The sequence below is a fragment of the Seriola dumerili genome, unplaced genomic scaffold (assembly GCF_002260705.1).
Source record: "Seriola dumerili isolate Sdu_G_001 unplaced genomic scaffold, Sdu_1.0 BDQW01000068.1, whole genome shotgun sequence".
Taxonomy (NCBI): Eukaryota; Metazoa; Chordata; class Actinopteri; order Carangiformes; family Carangidae; genus Seriola; species Seriola dumerili.
In genome coordinates, this window is record NW_019174323.1 from 11080093 (window position 1) to 11101562 (window position 21470).

At 41.0% G+C, this 21470-nt stretch overlaps 2 protein-coding genes across 2 annotated transcripts; both read right to left on the reverse strand.

Moving 5' to 3' along the window:
- Positions 1-1229: 1229 nt before the first annotated feature.
- On the reverse strand, positions 1230-9365 carry LOC111219746 (RUN domain-containing protein 3A-like). The gene is made up of 11 exons (XM_022742512.1): positions 9197-9365; positions 5652-5767; positions 5051-5178; positions 4680-4765; positions 4502-4591; positions 4326-4406; positions 4037-4202; positions 3699-3856; positions 3253-3372; positions 2590-2690; positions 1230-2475 (listed from the first exon to the last, which is right to left on the reverse strand). The coding sequence occupies exons 1-11, from the start codon at positions 9301-9303 to the stop codon at positions 2333-2335; spliced, it is 1296 nt and encodes a 431-aa protein (XP_022598233.1). The 5' UTR covers positions 9304-9365; the 3' UTR covers positions 1230-2332.
- A 3137-nt stretch (positions 9366-12502) lies between these two features.
- On the reverse strand, positions 12503-21317 carry LOC111219745 (parathyroid hormone/parathyroid hormone-related peptide receptor-like). Its single transcript, XM_022742511.1, has 13 exons — positions 21248-21317; positions 17039-17144; positions 15948-16058; positions 15590-15714; positions 15103-15197; positions 14675-14828; positions 14414-14567; positions 14248-14308; positions 14092-14158; positions 13922-14016; positions 13642-13783; positions 13435-13476; positions 12503-13345 (listed from the first exon to the last, which is right to left on the reverse strand). The coding sequence occupies exons 1-13, from the start codon at positions 21311-21313 to the stop codon at positions 12911-12913; spliced, it is 1653 nt and encodes a 550-aa protein (XP_022598232.1). The 5' UTR covers positions 21314-21317; the 3' UTR covers positions 12503-12910.
- Positions 21318-21470: the final 153 nt, after the last annotated feature.

The window sequence follows — 21470 nt, forward strand, 5'->3', positions numbered from 1 at the left end:
ACTAATAGAGTTTCACACCATACGATATGAATGGAAACTCATTGGATACCTAACAACAGAAAAATATGATTAAATGACTACAACCCCGCATGACTTGCAGAATAGATGTAATGTAATGTATATTTGATCTGTGGTAAATGGGCTACACCATACAAACCATTGGTATGGTCTTCTAACTGTTCATTTATTCATTTATATATAATTATTTCATCATACTATCATGAGATCTATTAAATCACCCCAGCTGGGTGTGTGTGCACCATCTGGGTGGACTGTGAGTGGTTTAGGGTGGTGTGCGTGCATGTGTGAGACAGTGTGCATTGTGGGAGATAAATGTCCTGACTCTGTAAAAGGGAGTGCCAATGGTGGGACAAGAGAAGGGGGAAAAGATAACATGACATGCACTTTTACAAACAGATCCTAGACCTGTGCTAAGGCTCCCAGTGTCCCTTCACTCAAACCAAATGTGCACTCACATTCGTGGGACCTCAGCCCATTCTTAGATAACACGCTCGTGTGTCTGGCACACCAGAATGGGAGTGAAAGTGCTTTATCACAAAAGGGTGAAGTGCTGAACCGTGTGTCCAGCAGCCTGCTCATCTATCTAGTGCAACTGCACCCAACAATTGATGTCACTTTCACAAAACAGCCAAAGACAAAACCATATAACTAATCCCAACTTTTCACAACCCCTTGGCATCCACTTATTTACAGCTAGGCAGATAATTGGACAGTATGTTGATCTGGAATGTGTCCCCTACATAATGCATTTCCAACGTTTACCAAAGGACCTTCAGCTGCTGTTTGTTTAGCTCTGTGTATTTGTCTGTGCTAATGAATGAATGATCCTAACCTATGACCTCACGTAGGCTATTTCAAACTCATTTGAAGAGAGACGATGTCATGCTTCACAAAGTTAAGCTACAAAGGGGAGACATGAAGACAAAAGGTGACCGAGGCGCAGGGGGAAAGAGGGTGTGTTGGGTTTCTTGGATCTACAGTAAGTGAAACTGCTGTGATCTCAGCTATTCATTTAGAGCAAATTTTATTCTGTTCCCTATAGCCTGCTGTTTTTGTGTTTTCCTTTTTTTTTCAGTCAGGTAGTCTTAATCTGACACAGCTAGTTGCACACACAGTTGAATCCCAAAGAGCACTAGCATGGATAAACAATAAACATCCACTGCACACCATCTTTTAATGTTTCAAAAAAAGGCAGTTTTATTGCAGTTTTAAATAACACAACATATCCCAACTCTCAACAACACTGCATGAGATTGCAATTTACATGATGGTAAAATGATACAAGTAAGTATGCCATGAAATGAATTATAACATAAAAAGAAAAGATCACAGGAGGAAAAAAGTGAAGACAAAAAACCAAATGACACGCACACGCACGTTGCACATTCACTATTTCTCTGCTGCTCAAACTACTCTATCAAGCCAGGTTTGTAGAAAAAGACAATGGAAACATTCACTCTGCATAGTCACAATGCACTCTGCATTTGTATGCAATAGATTTAACGCCTGTTTGTTTTTTTATGTTCACATTGTAGTGCCTCTGCAAACCTTGGTAGCCTGACAGGTCTTGTGTGTCACATCCTAAAATCTGTATCTAACCTACTGTATGATTGAATAAGGCCTAAACCATCATTCATCCTTATATCATAAAGCTGCGTCTGTTAATTTTTAAATAATCTTCATCATAAAACACTCTGGCCACATTTTGACTCAGCATATTAAAGGCCTCTCTTTTTTTTTATCTCTTCCCATCCCCTTATAATAGTGTAATATAATATGGCAAAACATTCTGTCTGTTTCCTAAAAGGTTATAACAGCTCACCTATCCTGCCAGTATTATGCAACAGGCAGAATAAGATACAGAGACAGACTGATAAGACACAGACAAATGGACAGGTACATACACAACATCCCTACAGTGAGTTTTGAAGAATGTGACCAGTACAGATACATTACTGTAATCGCACAAAATCAAGTGTCATGATGTAAGAGAGGTCAAACTTGAACCAGTTGTTTGCATTCCAGGAGGCTTAATCATGTCAAGACAATAAAAGACAGTGAAAGTGAAGGAGGCCATCAGGCAGTACAGCAGCTATTCCTGCATCTTTGTTGGACAGTCCCAGACAGGGAGGCTACTCTTTCTCAAACGCTTAAAAGGTGTAAGTTGAGAGAGTGCAAAGGTAAAGGGACTCACACACAAGGGCCACGAAAGAGAGCACATTTGTCCGCCTATCAGAAGTAGTCTTTTCTTTGTTTTCATGTTGAATTGTCTCAGTCTGTGAAGTGGTTGGCAGTGTTTCTTTGGCGCCCCCTAGCTGGGAGAGAGGGCGGGACTGTTCTCTGTGCTGATGTTTACCAGGCACTCGCTGGACTTGAGGCTAGCCAGAGACTTGCAGCTTGGGAGGGAGGCCAAGGATCCGCACAGGCCCATCATGGAGGGTGTGTAGTCCTTCTCTAAATGGGTGGGACGGACATAAAAAGGGAGAGTCAATTAAAGTGTTGATGTGCGTCATTAACTCATGAAAACACAGTGTGGTAAAGTCACTATGTAACTGTTTAATATGTCACCTGTGCACCAAGCTCCTCCGTTCTGTTTCCCCTCAATCCTCTGGGAGTCTGAGTCCAGGCTGACCTCCACCGACAGCAGCTCTGTGCTGGGGAAACTTCTCCTACAGGTCAACAGAAGGACAAGTCCAGAGTTAGAATGGTTGTGAATTACAAAGTTGATTGTTGATTGTATTTCACTTTGTTTTTTTTTTATAATGTCTTGTTACATATGCTGAGTGCGGAGTGAGCAGTAGTAGTAGCTCTGCTTGGCCATACTCCTGCTAATACACAACAGCATAATAACCTTTTAAATGTTATCAATTTATTTATGATTAAATATGGTCAAAAACTATAACTATTCCAGTGACATACTCCTGGCTACTGGCTATGTGTCTATCTAAATACAGTAATTATTGTGTCAAAAGTATGTGTAGGGAATGTGATGTACCGTTCATGTCTATGGGCTACATTATACACCTAAAACAATCTCTGAGAGAAGTAAAAATGAACAGTGTTAGATGGCACATCCTTGTCAAATTACAAAATTATTTTCTTGTATGATGTTTGGTGACAACACAATGGAGTATTTTTTTCAGTTATTGCCATGAAGAGACAAAAATCATCGATAACACAAAACAGTTGATCTACTCGTGTTGCGTGTGAGAGACAGAGACTCAGTTAGACCTGCGGAACAACTTGACATCGACTTGGTTGTTGTATGGCTGGAGCGTCGGCCACTGGTTGACCAGTGGGATCGAAAGGTTTTTGTCCAGGTGATTGGAGTCACATGGAATCAAGCTTGTCCTGACAAACACGAGGGTACAATATGAGGCAAGAGTTCAGCTGTGTTGATGACATTACAAAGAATTAGTTAAATCCACACTTCTGGCAAAGGCGTGCCTCAAACATTTACTGGAAATCATAAAATCTCCAAAATCTCATTCTGATATTTAGCGCCAAGCCCCAGAAAAAGTACACACTTCAGTGTTTTGACTATTCTCTGCTTACTATTTTAAATTATGCTGTAAATGATTTTTCACAAAACCTTGTGTCTTTGCGTTGCATCACTAATATACTGGCGAATAAGGGGAGGTGAAAACTGGACACAACCACATGTCTGTTGCACTCACAGTTGCTCCTGAAGTTCCAGGACTATGGCCTCAAGTTCCTTCTTTTCCTGTTGGCTCTGGCTCTGTAGCTCCTCCAGCCGGGTCTTTAGCCTCTTGTTCTCACTCTCTGTGTTCTTCAGCTGTGACTCACGTAGACGCACAAGCTCCTCCAGGTAACCCTGACAACACACATCCACACTGAGCGAAAAGGAAATATCCACCCTCAGCTGACTCATTTGCACTTAATTTTCTTTTACGGATCAAACAAACAAGATATAACTTGTTAATTAGTTGGAACTGTTCCTTCACATGATATTTTCCTGAGTATGTTCAAACACAAAAAAAAGATGGCTGCTCACCTTCTGAGCATTGACAATCTTGAACCTCTGCTCCATCTTGCGACACTTTGTGCTCCAGCTTTCCTCATCGGTGACCAGGGGGATGTAGGGGTGTTCAGGGACACTGTCGTCACTTGTGCTGCTGTCGACACTCCGCTGATCGTCATCATCACTCAGGTAATCGTAGCTACAACAGAAGCAGTTAGTTTGATCCAGCATCTAACTGACTTTGTATGTAAAGTGTCTGAAACAGTAGGAAGATTATACAGGTTTTGACAGAGCCTTTTCTCTACACTGTCAATCAATATACCTCTGTGTGAATTTCAAGTAAGGTGTGTAATCAATCACTGCAGAGGACTTTCCATCCAAGGCCTCTCCTTTCAGACAGAAACTGTGGAGAAGAAACCACACAGAAATAAGACAAAAAAAAACCTACATATATCCAAATGTTACTGTATAAAGGTTAAGTTAGAGGTCAAAGTTCACCTAAAGTCTATGGCTCCAAGACCTATGAGCATCCCTGTAAGGACTGTGGCTTCTTCTCTTAACATGATGGCTCCTTCTGCATAGAACCTCCTAAAGCGCACAGACAGATACAAGCATTGTGGGAACATGGCTCCAGTAGGGACGGGGTGATACAGCCGTACAGTGAGGCGTCTCTTACCTGGTTGTTCTGCTGTCCCTCAGAGCAGTAGCGATGTATTCAGACAGCCTCTTCTCCATCAGGGCTACTCTCATCCAGGCTCGGCCCTGTAGGAGTGTAAGACATTAACGCTTTCACCAAGACACATGTTTGAACAGCATCTGAGAAATAAGATGAAAAGTGCTGCATTACCCAAAGTTGCTGTAACTCTGAAAAAGGTCATTATGGTACAGTCTACAGCAGTCAGTTGCCTTGTGAATCTTTAATGAGCTTTGAGCATCATTGTTGTATGCACTGGAACTCTCCCTTTAATGTTTCTCTCTCTCTCTCTCACTTTATTAATATAATCAATTATAACATTATCATCGTTGCCATAACGATGTAGGACTTGCCTTGGCTCGAGAGGTGCTGATGTTTTCCATGCTCTCAATGCTGCTGATGCAGCTGTTGGGGACTTTAGCACAGGCCAGGCGGACGTAGTCCCAGTAACTCCTCTGACCATCGAACCAGCTGCCGGAGCCTAAAAAGAGAAAGTAACATGAATATCAGATATTGTGTAAAAAGTGTGTTACTCTCAGTGTACAGTGGAGTCCTCAGCCAACTGGTGCAGCTCAAGTGTGGGTGGTTTTACAGAAACAAGACTAAAACAGCTGCTGTTGATGGAGGACATCCACAGTTTTTGCCTCCCACGCTTTTTGTTTAAAAACTCAGAACAAAAATTCATGCAGAGATAGTACAACAAATCTAGCATTTTTCTTTATGTATCAATTTTAGTATTGACATTTGAATTATATTGATTCCACTTAATGTTTATGTGTATAAATAATAAATGAACATGACAAAACGTGCATTGTGTTTTATAAATATAAATTTTCAATGACAGCATTTGAAACTGTTCTATATCATTTATTTCTTTGGTGTAAGCTGCCATTCAATAACGTACTTTTTCTAACATGCAGTCAATCTCTATAGATGTTCTTATAGGTTCATTACCTTTAAAACGGTGGCTGAGGATGTGTTCAAGGATGGCTGCGAAATTTATGAACTCCTCAGATGAATCATCGATGGGCTCGGCTGTGTATTTCTCCAACAGCGTCTTTACTGAAAACCTATATGTGGTAGAGAGAAAGAAAGAGAGAAAGAGAAGGTTGGTTGCCAGTAATAAAATCATTATGGGAATAGATTAGTGAGGAAAACAGATTAACGGATTACTGCTTTCTTTGATTCTGTTTACAGTAGGAGGAACACGTCATAGATCAAACTATTATTCCACTTTTTTGTATCTGTACTTTATAAAATGAATTCAGCAAAACAAAGTCAGTGATAATAAAACCTGTAAAATGGATAAAATCAAAAGCAAATTAGCCAGAATCCAAATGGTATATGTTAACATCCATCCTTTGTGACTGTTTGTGGGTGTAACTATGTCAACGCTCACACTGTGCTATCCATTTTCCTGCTGACTCTCATTTCCACAGTTGAGCCGGATGTCACCCATTTACAGTCAGGAAGATGTTTGGGGAGAGCTTTCAGGAAGCTCCAACAACTCAATTTATGTTTTACTGGACAGCTTGAAGTTATGACTCTATTCTGATGTAATATATTCATGGTTGTTAAGATGCAGTCCTGTGATGCACATCTCTGTATAGCCTACTACTAGTACATTTTGGTGTACATAAATATATTTAGCAATTTCAGCCAAATGCCCAGCATAAACAGTTTAAGACATACAATAGCTACAGTGAGGAGAAAAAATATTTGGAATAGAATTCAATTTCCACTTGCAAGAGTGAGGAGGAAAGGGCAGAAGATCTCCAGAGTTGTTAGGATTCATCCTCTGGCCACCATCAATGTCTGTACCAAAATCCATGGCAATCCAGTAGTTGTTAAGATATTTCAGTCTTGATCAAAGGACTGGCCAGCTGACATTGCCATCCCTAGGTAGCTAGCGTGGCTAAATATTTAAAAAATAATTAATATATGCACTGGTGTAACAATAAACCTGCATAATTAAAGGTTTGAAGTCAACTGGGGTGACCACCTGCCATAATACATGCACCATAGACCACAACCCCCGTGTTCTGTGAGACTTAAAATTCTATGATTTATTTCAGGCGACCTCATCCTTCTCATGAAATGACTGCTCCTAAATATCCTCCTGGAGACTAAATAATTCAGCGGGGCTATTTGCTCCAAGAACACCTGCCAAATGCTGTTTGTCCAGTGACAAAGTGATATGCTGTGTGGTGAAAGGGGCCATATGGACCATATAACTCCTAGTAGAAACGGCCCTGCAGAGACCACATAAAATAGTCATGTGCAATGTCAGATTTGAAGACAATTTTCTCAATACTAGATGCAGCGTAAAATAATTTCAGATAGTTATTGGTCATGTTTTGCTGAGTTTGGAATCACTAAGTTTAAGTTTCAGTAAAAGACATCTGAGCACTTTATAGTTCATGCACAGTCAGTTTGTGTGGTGTGTGAGTGTGTGTCCATAAGACAATGCTTATCCTAACTCAAGCCATGAGGCAAGTGATTTCACTCCCCATTGTTCCAAAGGCAACAATGTCTCATTGAGCTGCTCTGACTGTGGCCAGATACTGGACAATAATTGGTTGACTATCCTCAAAACGAGCACAATCCCCTGTGTATTCACTGTATTACAGACAGCAGGGCCGTGACATGACCCAGATACACCTGACAGTGGCTCAGCAGAGGTGCAGACTTGTTCACATGTGCAAATGTCAGAATGTGCGTGTGTGATATTGGTGGGTGTTTAATAGGTGTTACTCCCCTTCAAATCTAATATGATAAGGATATACTGTAGACTTGACACGTGACTGGAGTCCACATGTCCATCTTGTGGACTGCAGTCACATGACTTAGGTTCGAAACAGACCCATGAAACAAACTCTAGTTGACTTGAATCGTGGCAGAACGAGCCGCAGAGACAGAGCAGACATGCAACCCCGGCCAACTTTTGAAACTTAATTTTACAATGAAGGAGATGGTGAAGAGATCTGACATAAATCATTTCTTGCTTATATTTTTCTGCATTTTTTGTTTTATTTGGAAAAAAACATAAATTTAATTCATCATTACAGTGCAGTTTTTGATGTGTACCCATGACTCTTAAAACATGAGCCATGTACTACCATTTAATTCAAAATGTCAGAAAAAAAAAAACCTTGACAGTCTGTGTTCATTCTAAGCTACAATAACTGATTTATGGCCGATGATATGCTAATATGAAATGTTAGCATTAATTTGGAGTTTCTATTTACATAGCGAATGTAAGTCCTACATTCACTCTTGTTTTAGCTCCGGTTTGGTCTTCACCAAGTCTTGGTGGTAAATTTTTTGGCTGCTAATGCTCCATTATGAATTTTACGTTGCTAACCATGTCTATCTGTCATTTGGTGCCGGACAGGTGACGTACACTTGGTTTATTAGAGCGTTTTAGTTGAAAACAGCTGCCTGCTACAATGGAAAACAATGCTTTGAGGGCAGTGAGAGTGAAGCAAAACTTTAAAGTTACTGACCAGAAAACCAAAACAATGAGCTGAAAGATGATAAAACTATCAGTAAGGCCAAGGCCAACTGTAGGGTCAGGTGACAACAACACCTTTCACGTAGCATATAGTCATTTGATCCATTGTTGTTATAGAATCTATCAATTATTGCAGCTTTAAATTTGCTGCTACCAACTGTAGCTGTGGGTGTTTACATTTTGAAACAGAAGTCAGACTCATCTACAGCAGCATCTCTGGATCTGGCAGCAGTCTGCAGTTTTTTCTCAAGGTCTCCTCCATAAGGTGTAGCCTATACATAAATAAATGCCTGTCTGCTTAATCCCATCATAACTCATTAGTGAATGTATATGTTTGTGTTTGCTTAGGTGTAGCTTCACTGTGTGGCTCAGAGCTGTAGCCTACATGTCTACAGTATATGTCTGTCTACATCTCTGCCAAAAGGCGTTTAAGTACAAACCTTTATCCAACAGCCTAACAAGGTCCAATCAGGACTTGATGTATACTGCCTCCCTGCCCTGAGTCCCTGGGGTGCCAGCTAGTCCTTGCCCCAGGAAGGTTGTCGTCATAGCAACCACGCCATCAGCGGGTAGAAAATAAATCGCACTGACAAAGATGACAACGCTAAACTCACACTGAGAGGCCAGACTGTCCGTGTGCTGTCGGATTTTACATAAAAATAGTACTTGTCATGAAAGGTCGTTGGTGCACATACTGGCTTCCTGTTCGCACGGGCCCACTGTCGGCACAGAGTTCATTAAAATGACTTATTATAGGCTAAGGATGACGTAAACGTGGATGTCTTCTATACATTCACTGTCAGTGGTGAGAATGAAAAACACCAGGACCAACGTTAACAGACCAAATATAGAATAGCTTAATGCAGCATCTAGCCCAATAAAATCCCCACTCACATCAGAGCACATGCACCAAAACACACACACGCACGCGCGCGAGCACGCACGCATGCACACATACACAGTCTCTCTTTGACAATAAACTGACCTGCAGACGGTGACGAGGTTTTTTCTCTCCACCGCCACGTTCCTAGCCGACGCTTTTTTCGAGACATCTCCCATGGCCATCGCTGCCTGCACACAGCCGGACTCCATCCAGGAGGAGGAGGCAGCCCTGATATCAAAGGACCCCTCCCTGTCGGTCACCGGCTCTCCTCATTCACTTCTGGATGCCAGAGAGGATGCTGCCTGCTCGAGTCAGAGCAGCCTGGTGCATCAGAAAGGCCCGGACATGCAGTGATACTGTGTTGTTCTGTTTTTAATTATTACTCTCATACACCGAGGAGTCAATTACATCTGTGCTCCCTCTCTCGCCCTCTCTCTCTCTTCCTCTCTCTCCCTCTCTCCGCCTCTTTTTTGACCTCATCATGACGTTATTGGATCATCTCGCATCATGCAGACTGAACATGACGCATCATCTCAGCAGCTTCAGTGACATGTAGGTTACACTTTTACAGCTTTAAACGTGGCTGTAATATGTCTCTATCGTGCCTATAAGGACTAAAGTTGTTGTGCAAACGAGATATATATTCCCCATAGATAAATATCCAATATACTGACATACATGTAGTCCAAAAAACTATATGTCATTTATGTATCATATGCATATCAAACATTAAAGCCTCACATTTAAAGTGTTGTAGGCATCCTAAAGTTTCCAAGGATACCGAAGATGTCAGGATGAAATTTTGGGGGAAATATGTATAAAATGACGCAGACAACAATTTGACAATTTCAATTAAATGAAAAGGAGCAGCCATAAAAACACTGAGCCTTGTTAAACATTATATAGCAACGGTAAATAGTTAGAATAAGGTGATACAGTACATATGATACTGTGTGGAATAAGATGATTTTACTATAACTGCTATTTTTAAAATTTAAAAAGTATTTCTTACAGCATATACAGACTTTTTTATTCTATATTTATCAAAAATATATGTGCTGTATAATCATATGTTGTAAATAAAAAGGAATAATAAACTGCCCTGCATATATTCCACTATTCTTATTTTCAATGCATGTTTTCTCTTGAAGAAACAATAAACGCACCTATATTTTATGACCATCATGTGTATCCGTCCATCACAGATCTTTCTGTACCTGTACACATTGTGATTCTACTGTATGCTATGACAGAAAGTTCAGCTTCTGAAAATGGGTTTACAGTACTATAAGGGTGATATCATCAGCACCACCGCTGCAGTCATCATGCTGGATCATATCTTGCCTCTGTAATTTCCGATCAGCCTCCTCTTCATTCTCCTCCCTCTCCTCTCTTTCCTCTGCCCGCTACCAGAAGAGACTGTTTGCTGTGTATCTGGAGCCTGAACCAAGGTGAACTGAATCAGCTACAAAGTGCCATAATAAGCTAATGGAGACACTTTGGTCCCAAATCTTTTCCCCTCTAATGAACTGACAGCTGGTTGCCGCCATACGTTGTTGGGTGGGGGTTGTGTCTTTTTTTTTTTTTTTCCTGGTGCAGGAGTAATCACTCATGCATATCTGTGTCTGGTGCTCCATATGTGTCCATGCTTCATATTCCTGTTTTGAGAATGTCAGAGCTGTGAAATGTCTAACTAACCTCACCTCCTTCAGTGTCACAGTAATACCCCAGAAGAAAAACAAACAAACAAGCAAGTCACACTATGTTCCATAATAATTGAGAATTATTTTTTCATTTCTAACAGTGACCACGTTTGTTAGCGGTTTCATTTCATACGTGCTTATAGGAACAGACACACACATACACACACGCATACTATCGCTAGATAACTGGTTCAGCTTCCACTAAATCTAATTTGACTTTTCAAGTTGCAGCAATCATGGAGGACATTTTTGTTTTTGCAACAGGGGACAGACCTTTAGTAGCTTCTGCAATCACCTGAAGAGACAGGCCAGTAATTTAGTGTTGCACCGCCACAATAATTAGAGACTGCCAAGTGCAAGATTTTCTCCTTGTTCTGGGCATCCAGTAACGTTGGTGACACATCTGTTGTAACTAATGTCCCTCTGCTGATTGTTACAATAAGTTACTAACTGCCTTAAAGTTTGGTGCATGTTTGCAATGAAGAATAAGTTTGACATTTCAGGGAGAATGAAAGAAAATGTATATTTTATTACTTTAGATAGCCAACATTAATAAACGTGTTGTATTATGTGTGTTTATGTTGTAAATGTTTGCATGGACTTTTTTTTCACCCTGAAACAACAAACAAAGCTTTTTACACACAGAGCTTAGAAGTGAATAAATTATTTTCTTTCTCCTTAGTTCAGTTCAATTCACTTTATTTAAATTCTCAAGGCATAACTCCCAAAACATGTATTAAATTATCATAGCTATCTTACCCTGTACATATCATATAAACACAGAACAGCAGTCTGGACACCTAAACAGCCCTAAAATATTTACAAGCACACTTTCCTGCCTGTTGATCCTGTGAATACTGCTGGCTTGTGCTGCAGGTTTGTCACTCACACTCAAGGTCTACAAACAGCTCAGGTGCTTCTTGCTCCGAGGCCCGAGGCCCGAGGGGAGTGTGTGAAATTCTGGACGGTGTTGTGAAGGCATTCAGGGCAGAGGTTAGACGGTAAAAGGATTTTGGGTTTGGCCTGCGAGGGGCAAAAGGTTTGTGTATTAGCCCTCAGGGTCCCGTCTGACGGGGCTGAGTAGACAGCAGTGGACAAAACAGCAAAGGTGCAGAGGGAGTCGCTACCTGTCTGGGCCTGACTAAATGTTAAAAATAATCAAATTGGGACAGTTAGCATGTCAGGCTAACTACTGGAATAATATTTATAATGTTTCCTCCATCATAGATGTGTGGCTGGTACCTAAAGGTCAATATTTGGAAAAGGGAGGATCACTACAGCAGATTCAGAGACAGTGGCTGCTCACACACACACACACACACACACACACACACACACACACACACACACACACACACACACACACACACACACACACACACACACACACACTCACTCACACACATACACACATGCACACATATAAGTGCAGTTTGAACTAGGTCAGCCAGTCTTGCCTGGAAAATCCAACACAGGAAAGATGTGAAGAGGGAGAAAAATCACCAAAAAGATCTCACCGGCTGAACATCCAGGTCTGTCCTATGACTTTCCTGAATTGTCTGCAGCATCACATCTTCACAGATTATTCAGCTTCATTTATTTATTTCACATTTCTTTCATGTCGATTGAAAACATAAAACATAATGTACAATTCATTTACACTGAGAAATTAAATAGACTCATATGCTATTCATTGAGGTGAAAATTGAGGTTATAGTACAACATAAAGCATCACAGACCGCATGTTATGTAATGCAATCGTATTTTGGGCCTTTGGTGTCATTTTGTTAATTTGAAATTGGTTTCTACTCCTGCCGAAATCCACCGAAAACCACAAGGTCTGCATCTTTGAATCATGTAACACAATCTTCCTCAGCAGCTGTCATGGAGTTGTAAATGTTCAAATTTCTTCACTTTCAGTTCATTCTCGTTGAAGCTGAGATCAAAAGTTCATTCTTGAGCTCAACAAAAACAGCACAGTGCAAGTAAATCCTTGAGATTTCCGCTTTGGTAGAGCACCAGCTCTGTGTTTGCAAATGCAAATCAACATGGAGGAGTTTGTATGACCAGTCTGACTCACACCACGTCTGACCTTTATACAATACCAAGACAATCACAAGATGGTCTCCAGCTCTTTCAGAGATAAGGAGCTGTCTGGATCTTCTGCTCCAGGGGTTGAAGGCACTCCATGACCTTTGGAGTCATGATTTGCCTTACTGGTCCTGACATGTCTGGCGAACACTCCTGAGGTCTCAGTATCACCAGGCACATATCCGGGCAGGTTGCTTTGTGGGTGGAGCGAGGTGTGGCGCGGTGGCCTGACCCCTGAGCCGCCACCGGCAGCTCCAGCTGATCCCACCACACCCCCAGTGAAGGAAAGCGCCCTGGGATGCGCAGCAGACAAGCTGACACTGTGCGTGGTGGTGTGTGACATCATGCCGCCGTAGTAGCAGCTGCCTCCACCGCCGCTGCTGGTCATCCTGGCTTTCTGTTTGAGGTCCAGAGCGAGGCTGCGTCTCAACCACGCCTTCTTTACCTCTGCCTGCACCTGAGAACAGGAAGAAGGAGACAAACAGACAGTTACGTTTTACCTGGGGAAAGAGTTTATTGTTAAAAAGTAAATTACGGCTTCATTACCTCCCCATTGCAGAAACAGTAGATAAATGCAACAAAGAAGCCCTGGAGAGAAGAAATACAGGTTACGTTTAAAAGACGTACAGCCACACAAGTGTTTTATCATTAGTGTAGGGGAGGATAGTAATTTGTAAATGTATCTAAATCCTGAATAAGTAACTGTATTCTGTTACCTAAAAGGATGATGTGCATCTGAATGTGTATTCTGACCTGGGAAGAGTTGAAGAACATCTCGTAATGCATTTGCACCTGCCACAGCAGCCCGGTGACCTCAGTGTAGGGGAGAGCCATGAACACCATGTAGTGAACTCCAAACAAAGGCATGAGGACCAATGTAGACTTGAGCAGCTTCCTGTCGTTAAAGAGCAGAAGCTTTGGTGTAGTGATTTCATGTTTGGGCAATTTTATTCTAAGAGGATGTGAAATGTAGTCAGAATAGAAATCAGGCTTTTTCTTGTTACCGTTCTTGGAGGGTTAAATGAACAGTTACCGGTACTGCTGGCGAGGATCCAATTTACCAGTGTTGGTTTCCCACAGTTTGGAGGCCAGTACTCGGATTATGTTGACGAAGAGGAGGAAATTGACCTGCAGGAGCAGAGAGACCAAACTAAGAGTCAAATATCCTTTAACAGTATTTAAATGTAAATTCTGTTTTCTTACAACAATGGCCGCCAGAATGGGAACTTGATAGATCCACTTCAGGTTTCCGGCACTGATGTCCCAACATCTGAAAGCAGAGATAGAAGAGTTCAAATGAGCATCTGCGATACAGGTGCCATGTAAATACTAGACACATAAACGCATCGCATGACTCACTGGGTGTCTGCCAGTGATGCTCGTGCACTGACCCAAATGGACACAAACACAGCCGGAACGCCTAAAATGAGCGCAGAGAGGGGAAAAAGTGGAGAAATTGGCAGTGAGATAATTCACCTTCAGCTCCATATGGGACAGCAGAGTAGCCTGCTCCAATGCCGCTTACCCCACCCGATGATGGTGAGGGCCCACAGGTAGTTCTTGTCAGAGAGGAAGGCCATGAAGATGAGGCTATGTAGGTACAACCCCTCCACCAGGATCCAGTAGTGATTGGTCGCCAGGAAGTACAGGAAGAGAGTGACAGCAACTTTACAACCGGCCTGAGGACACGTAACAGGAGGGTCAACGAGGCTTTTAAACGGGGCCGTGAAATTCTGGAAACTATGGATAAATGGTAATGAATATAAAAATAAAACATATGGTTTACCATATGGGGCTTCTGTGCAGTGAACTCAGGCTCAACCTTACTGTCATCAGATATGGAGTAGAGCACAGCGTCCTTCACGAAAATGCTGACTGCTCGGCATATGAAGGAGGTGAAGAGGTGAATGTGGATGTAATTGCGTGTGCAGTGGAGGCGCCTGCAAGTGTGTGAGTGAGTGTGTGAGTGTGTGAGTGAGTGTGCGTGTGTGTGTGAGAGAGAGAGAAGTTAGAATGAAATTAATGAAATTTATTACATTATATTTTTATGCCTCTTTCAGGGGCTTATGAATGCAATACTAATGATCTCTTCTCAGTTTTATTGATAAATACTTTCAGTTGTACATTATTTTGCAGATGGAGGAAACTGACTATTGATGATAATTATTCTAAGGTGGAGTTATGGATCATGTTTGTGAGTTTTCTGTTTCTTACTTGAAATAGCAGAGGATGGAGACTGCCACCAACAGCGACGCGAGAGAAATGGAATAGCCGACAGTGTACATGAGATGGAGTCTCTCAAACACCTTCTGAAACAAAACAAAAACATAGTCAGAGTGTGCAGATGCGTAGAGTTGCAACAGACACCAGAAATGATGGTGCTAAACAGCAGAGCATGATTTTTCTGCATATTTCTGGAAAAAAAAAAATCATTATCCATGTAACACATTTGCAGGATTCAGACTAACACCCTATAATACTGCCAGTACAACAATCTGTGCGTGGCAACTGTTCATTATTTTATGGAGGAGTACAGTCAGTCCGCCTTAACTAGCCTCTGAGAAAATACTGTTGCGGTAAAGGCATCTACAAACTGCAGCTTGAAAAGTCTTTGATGCCCAGACTAGTGTAAACAGGTTCAACCATGCACCAGATCGCACACAGTCCACATACACATCTGGACAAATGCACATGTACACACCTCCTCCTGGCTCCTGTGGTTGGAGGTCAAATATGTGGTGCACTCTGTGTAATTAGCCCAAGTGCGGTTGATACTGGACACCTGCTCCCAGTTTCCTGATGCATCACACTGGCGGTAGGCTCGCCCTGGGCCACACGGGTGCAGAACACAAAACAACAGTCTGTGATATAAAAGACATCTAATCTTCCTCTTGCTCATTCTTTTGAATATTTAACAAGATGAATATTTGAAACCAAAAAAACTAAACAAAAAAACACCAGTGCTTTTACTCCATCAGGACAAAGCTCACATATTCGTGTTCGTGTCTCTCGCGAGGACTGTGCGTGAACCGACACACTTGACTGTTGCGCTCCCCTACCTCGGTGGTTGAAGTCGTAGATGTACTCTGGACACAGCACTGAGATCAGCTGACCCGCTCTGCTCTGTGGCCAGCAGATGATCCCGTCCCACTCTGGGATGCAGTCACCGTCTTCACAAATAAAAGCGAACAGATGTCAGCCATTTTACACCAAGTGGAGGTCCATCCATACAGTCTACATGGATCAGGGACTGAACAGGCCCAGAGGCCCAAACATGGCTCTGTCAAAAGTAGCGCTCCTGATCATGTGATATTGGGGATCTTCTGACACCAAATACAATCTACTGTATATTTGCATCATATGTAATTCCACATTTTGGGAGAAAAAACTAACTTTTTTGCAGAGGCTTAGATGAGAAGATTGAAACCACTCACATATCTGTCCACTAAGCTGAAGGCAGCAGCTAGTTAGCTTAGCTTAGCATGAAGGCTCGGAAACTGGGGGAAACTTCTATCCTCTCATTGAATTTTCGACGAAACGGAGACCGCAAGACCACGGCTGCTCACTGTGCCTCTCCTCTGCCTTACTGATCCTCCAACGGGGGCTCCATCTTATAAAATTGAATCCACAGACCTGGAAACGCTGTCATCAGCTTCTACGTCACATGCTCAGTGAAAAATGTCCCGCTATTGTCTGCACCTACATTCAACTCTGTAATCACAGCTAGACAGCAGGATATTGGCTGGGTTTTTATATCTGATCCTGAATAAATCATCAGCTTCTGATTATATATTTGGACATGCACTCACTGACCTGACAACTGTGTACACTTTGTAAAGCTCCTTACTTGCTTAATAGGGAGAGCTTTTGAATATTTTGAAAGGGGGGAAAACCTTTCAGCCCAGTCAGTATACTCAACATATTCCCAGTGATGACTTTTTATCTGGAGTGAAGGTTTAAATCAGACTTTACAGATAGATGATGTGTCATGACTACAAGCTGATCATCACGAAGTTCAGTGTTTTGACACAACAACAGAGCTGCTGAGTGACACACACTGGGATCAAACTCGACTCAAACTACGCAAAACTGAGCTCTGTCCTGTCGTTGTCTCTGATGGGTAAAATCATCAGTACAGCAGCACACAAACCTTTAACCAGGGCCATTTGTGCCTGGATTTCCCTCTCACACCTGGCGTGAGCACCAATCAGAACGTAGATCTGCTCGTCTCGTGTGATGACATCATCAGAGTCTATCTGTAGAAGAGAGAGAGGTGTCAACTTTTTAAAACAAATATGTATGATATATGCCATATTGTGCAATATGTGGAATACAAGCAGGCAAGTTTTTGATTTACTGTTTACGGCAGGGAATAGAAATGCGGTTTCCAACTGCCTGCAGCAGTGTGTATGGATGCATCAAACTTTTTATAGTAGTATAGATGGTACACAGCAGGTAAATGACCTGATTTGCAACAATGGAAAAACAATGAGCATGATAAATCACATCATGTATCTGCTAGGAATAGGTTCTAACTTCTTAGTATAGAGCATGAATAAGCGTTTTTGTAAGTTTTAGCTCTGTTCATGCTCAGCATGCTGTGCAGCTTTAGACTTCAGGTGTATTCCTACCTTCCAGGCAGTCGTTAGTTTCCATTCATTTACTTAAACTGCATTACAAACTCTGCCACTTGAATTTCTTACCATGCAAACAAACCAGGCAAAATGAATACCAATACCAACCCATTGGGAATAATAGATATATTCCCAGTACTGACCTTTTACCTGTAAAGTATCAATGTTGGTAATAAATGCTTTAAAACAACTAAAGTCGTTAGAGGCATGATTCTTTTAAGAAGGATCTCATTTACTAACAAGCACAAATTGGCTATAATGTATCCTCAGGGGTCTGACTGGGGTTTTTCTTATTTGGCCAAGCCTAAAGAGCAACTTCAGCTCATCTGAGCAGCTTTCATCCTCACACTGATTTGTCTGTTAAAGTGCCCACAGACATTAAAAGTTTCCTAATAAAAATCTCTCTGAAGTCTCTTTCCAACTAGGGCAATCTATCAACCACAAACACTCCCAAGGATCCGATGTGCTGCCTCCAGGTGTTGTGAAATAGTTGTGTGAGGGTGCGGTATGTGATGATACCCCGCCAACCCCTTTTCCCGCCTTTGGCCACACGGGGGCCTTGTCCTCAGGACCTTGGTTGAGCTGGTGAGAGCTAGCCCACACAAGAAACTTTGTGTTCCTGGGTACATTTCACAACAGAACAGCAAAACTAGCAGTGAGTCAACTAGAGAACTCACATGAGAACGATTTGCCAGACAGAGCAGGACAGTGATGTCGAGCAGTGATGAGACAGAAAAAGGTACAAACAAAGAAAAAGAAAGAAAGCAAAAGTTGGGTCCAGGGGAAAAACAACATCCAGAGACATTAGTTTGCTTCTGTGACTTTAATTTTGCCATTAAAGCAATATTTAAATACAATTCTGAGGTACTTGCACTTTACATCTGCATATGCATTATACTTGTACTACAATATGTACTTTTTGCACTTCCATATTTTTTTGACAGGTTACTTTTGTCTCAATTTACTAAGATTTTACATTGTTAAATAAACTATATTGTTAAAGATTAAACCAGTGGCCACCAATCTCTTTACAAAAAATACAACGTGTAGGCCCACCCACTTTCACATGTCTAAAAGTTGTGAACAATTTCACCAATGAGTGAAATATTCTCCAGTCACTTCGTTAGTAAATGTCAGAGGCCCAAAGAGGTAAAATCATTCAATACTTCACAAAGATTACATAATTGTCGAAAATGTTTACACAGCATTGCTTTGAGCTAAACGCTAACATTGACATGCTAACATGCTCACAATGACAATGCTAACATGCTGACACCAAGCAGGTATAATATTTACCATGTTTACCATTTTATTTTAGTATGTTAGTATGCTAAAATCACAAAGTACAACTGAGGCTGATGGGAATCTATTTGTTTAGTATATGATTATGTCAGTTACAGGGTCCAGTTTCTGCAGACTCTGGACTTTTACTTTTGACACTTTATTGGCTTACATTTTGCTAATAATACATGTAGGCCTACTTTTAGTTAAGTATTATCAGTACAAACGTAAGTAATTTCTTTTTCTTTTTCTTTCTTTTCTTTTGGATGGTATTGATATATTTTTAAATTGTGGAATTGGTAGCCTTCTCTTACTTAAATAAAGGATCTCAAGTAGACTTCTTCCAGCCTCTCACAGCTGTCTTTCTCGCAAGCTAAACAAAACTTTTCACTCTTGTCAAACAGACTAAAGCCCAAGTGGAACAATTTATATTGATGGATATGTGATAACTAACATTCTTGGCAGAGGCCATTAAAATAAACTGCCAATGGGTGTACAGTGTTTCTAGTATTGAAGCGTTCAGAATGCTGAACGGCTATCATTTCCAACAGGGATTTGTTTTGGGAGGGAATTCTCAGCCAAAGTCAATACAGACATGTTGAACAGCTAAAACCACTTGTTGTTGTATAGTGGACTGTGGCTGTGATGGAATTGCTTATAGTGTGTATATACAGTATGTGTGTGTGTATCTGGATTATCCCATTTAAACACATGTTGATTATTGATGATATTCAAGTCCTTCACCTGCACCTCAGCAAAACATCCTCAGAAACCACAGTACATTGACATGCAGCATAATTCAATACATGAAGGTCAATTCAGACAAGTCATTCACTTTTTCTTTGAACAGGAGTGATTTCTGCTGACAGACAGGGAGTGTTACCAAAACAATTAGTCTTAAACATCCCCTCACCTTTGTGTCATAATTGAATTTGCTCTCTCAGGCCTCTGCTTCATGTAAAGTGATTTTCTGGCTGACTGAGCGGGAGGTTGTAAGTCTGCCTGACGTCGACACTTGGGATCGACCCGGGGGAAGATGAAGAGAAAATGCTCAGAGGCAACGGTGTTGAGAGTGAGCTGCTTCAGTGGGTGAAAGGTTAAAGGGAGCTGAGCTGATAGAGGTTTGTGAGGTGAAGCAGACCAGGTCATTTCTGATGGTGGAGATTAAGGGCTGTTGTTTTGGTTTCACTGCTGCTGCTGCTGCTGCTGCTGCTGCTGCTGCTGCTGCTGTGTTGGTGTGATGGTTTGATGGTTTGAAAGTTTTGTTGGTTCGTTTTTACAGGTTTTTGTCTCAGGCAGTCAAAATCTCACATGCCTTTTCAGAGGAAGTGTGTGTGTGTGTGTGTGTGTGTGTGTGTGTGTGTGTGTGTGCTGCTTTTCTAATCCCCTACTTTTTTCAGAATAATATTCCTACTTTGACATAAGATTTTGCAGGTAAATTTATTAAATGTCCTATATTTCATTTTCGATTTTCTTATTAATTATTGGGTACTACTTAGTTATTTTTGTTGTTGCTTTTTAAGAGTTTCTGCTGCAAAGACCCCACAATTGTAGACATCTAATGATTTCATTGGCTTTTCAAGAGTGGTATTACACTCAAACTGTTACTTCAGTTGTTTCTAATATTGCATTGATATTGCATTGATATTGTACACGATCTGATTTGATGTTTCATTACATTTGGAAATAAACTACATTATAGATATATTCAAAAATGAAAAATCCGTAGGCAAAACTGTTAAAAAAAGTTATCCCACATTTGTTAAAAATGTAGAAAATAACACCACCCATCTATGGTTCGTCTTGCTGGTGAATAGCTGGCATTTTTTCCAAAGTACGAAATAAATCTATGTCCAGAATTCAAGCGCTCAAAGAAAGTCACAGATACATGAAACTTTCTATATTTGGCCCAAAGTGCTGCAGTAGGGGAGGGGGTGTTATTTCTGACTCACTGTCATGATAAAGTGTAAGATATGATGCTACTGTGCGAAAAGTTTACATTTTGAACATAAAAACTGTCCTTTTACGACACTTGACTAAGAGACAGAATTTACTTGCTGCTATGTTCATTTTAACCCAAAGAACATCACATGCTCAACAACCCTTCAGCACAAATATAAGAAATTATTATTATTTCACTTAAACAAGATCTGTTCTGAAAAGACACACTTGAAATTATATTTGGACTAATTATAAAACTGTAGTATTACTGTACTGTACTGTAGTACTGATAATATTCATGCTTCATTTCTGGTTATTTGAAGAGACTAAAAGTAAAAGCCAAGCAAAAACAAACTTTTTTACCAGTAGAGTGGGAAAATGTATTTGAAACAAAGAAATAATAAATATATGAAGAGAAAATAATAGTCATTTAATCCAATCAATCAATTAAATAATCAATAGCTCAATAACCCAAATACTCAGGATAAATAGAGTAGACTTACCAGTGCAGTCACTGTTATTACACAGTGGAAAAGAGCCAAAGCACCAATTCCCTGTGCACACAACATAACGTCTTTTCTACTGTCGACTTAAACAGGGTTGACTGCGACTTTCCACACACTCTCAGATCATTTTATCCTCCTCAGGTTGTGTTGAAGGAACTTGTATCCCAAAGTTAAACTCTTTTCTTCTTCTCTGGTGCCCCATCAGTCTTTCTACGGTTAT

What these genes read in the sequence shown, in the direction of transcription:
- LOC111219746 (XM_022742512.1), bottom strand. Translation starts at nt 9,303, where the DNA reads ATGGAGTCCGGCTGTGTGCAGGCAGCGATGGCCATGGGAGATGTCTCG. An exon ending in CCTCAGCCACCGTTTTAAAG is followed by an intron (nt 5,179 to 5,651) that starts GTAATGAACCTA and finishes TTCTCTTTTTAG; the next exon opens with GCTCCGGCAGCTGGTTCGAT. An exon ending in TCAGCACCTCTCGAGCCAAG is followed by an intron (nt 4,766 to 5,050) that starts GCAAGTCCTACA and finishes ACACTCCTACAG; the next exon opens with GGCCGAGCCTGGATGAGAGT.
- LOC111219745 (XM_022742511.1), bottom strand. Translation starts at nt 21,313, where the DNA reads ATGTTGTGTGCACAGGGAATTGGTGCTTTGGCTCTTTTCCACTGTGTA. An exon ending in ACCACAGGAGCCAGGAGGAG is followed by an intron (nt 15,198 to 15,589) that starts GTGTGTACATGT and finishes GTTTTGTTTCAG; the next exon opens with AAGGTGTTTGAGAGACTCCA. An exon ending in GCATCACTGGCAGACACCCA is followed by an intron (nt 14,159 to 14,247) that starts GTGAGTCATGCG and finishes CTCTGCTTTCAG; the next exon opens with ATGTTGGGACATCAGTGCCG.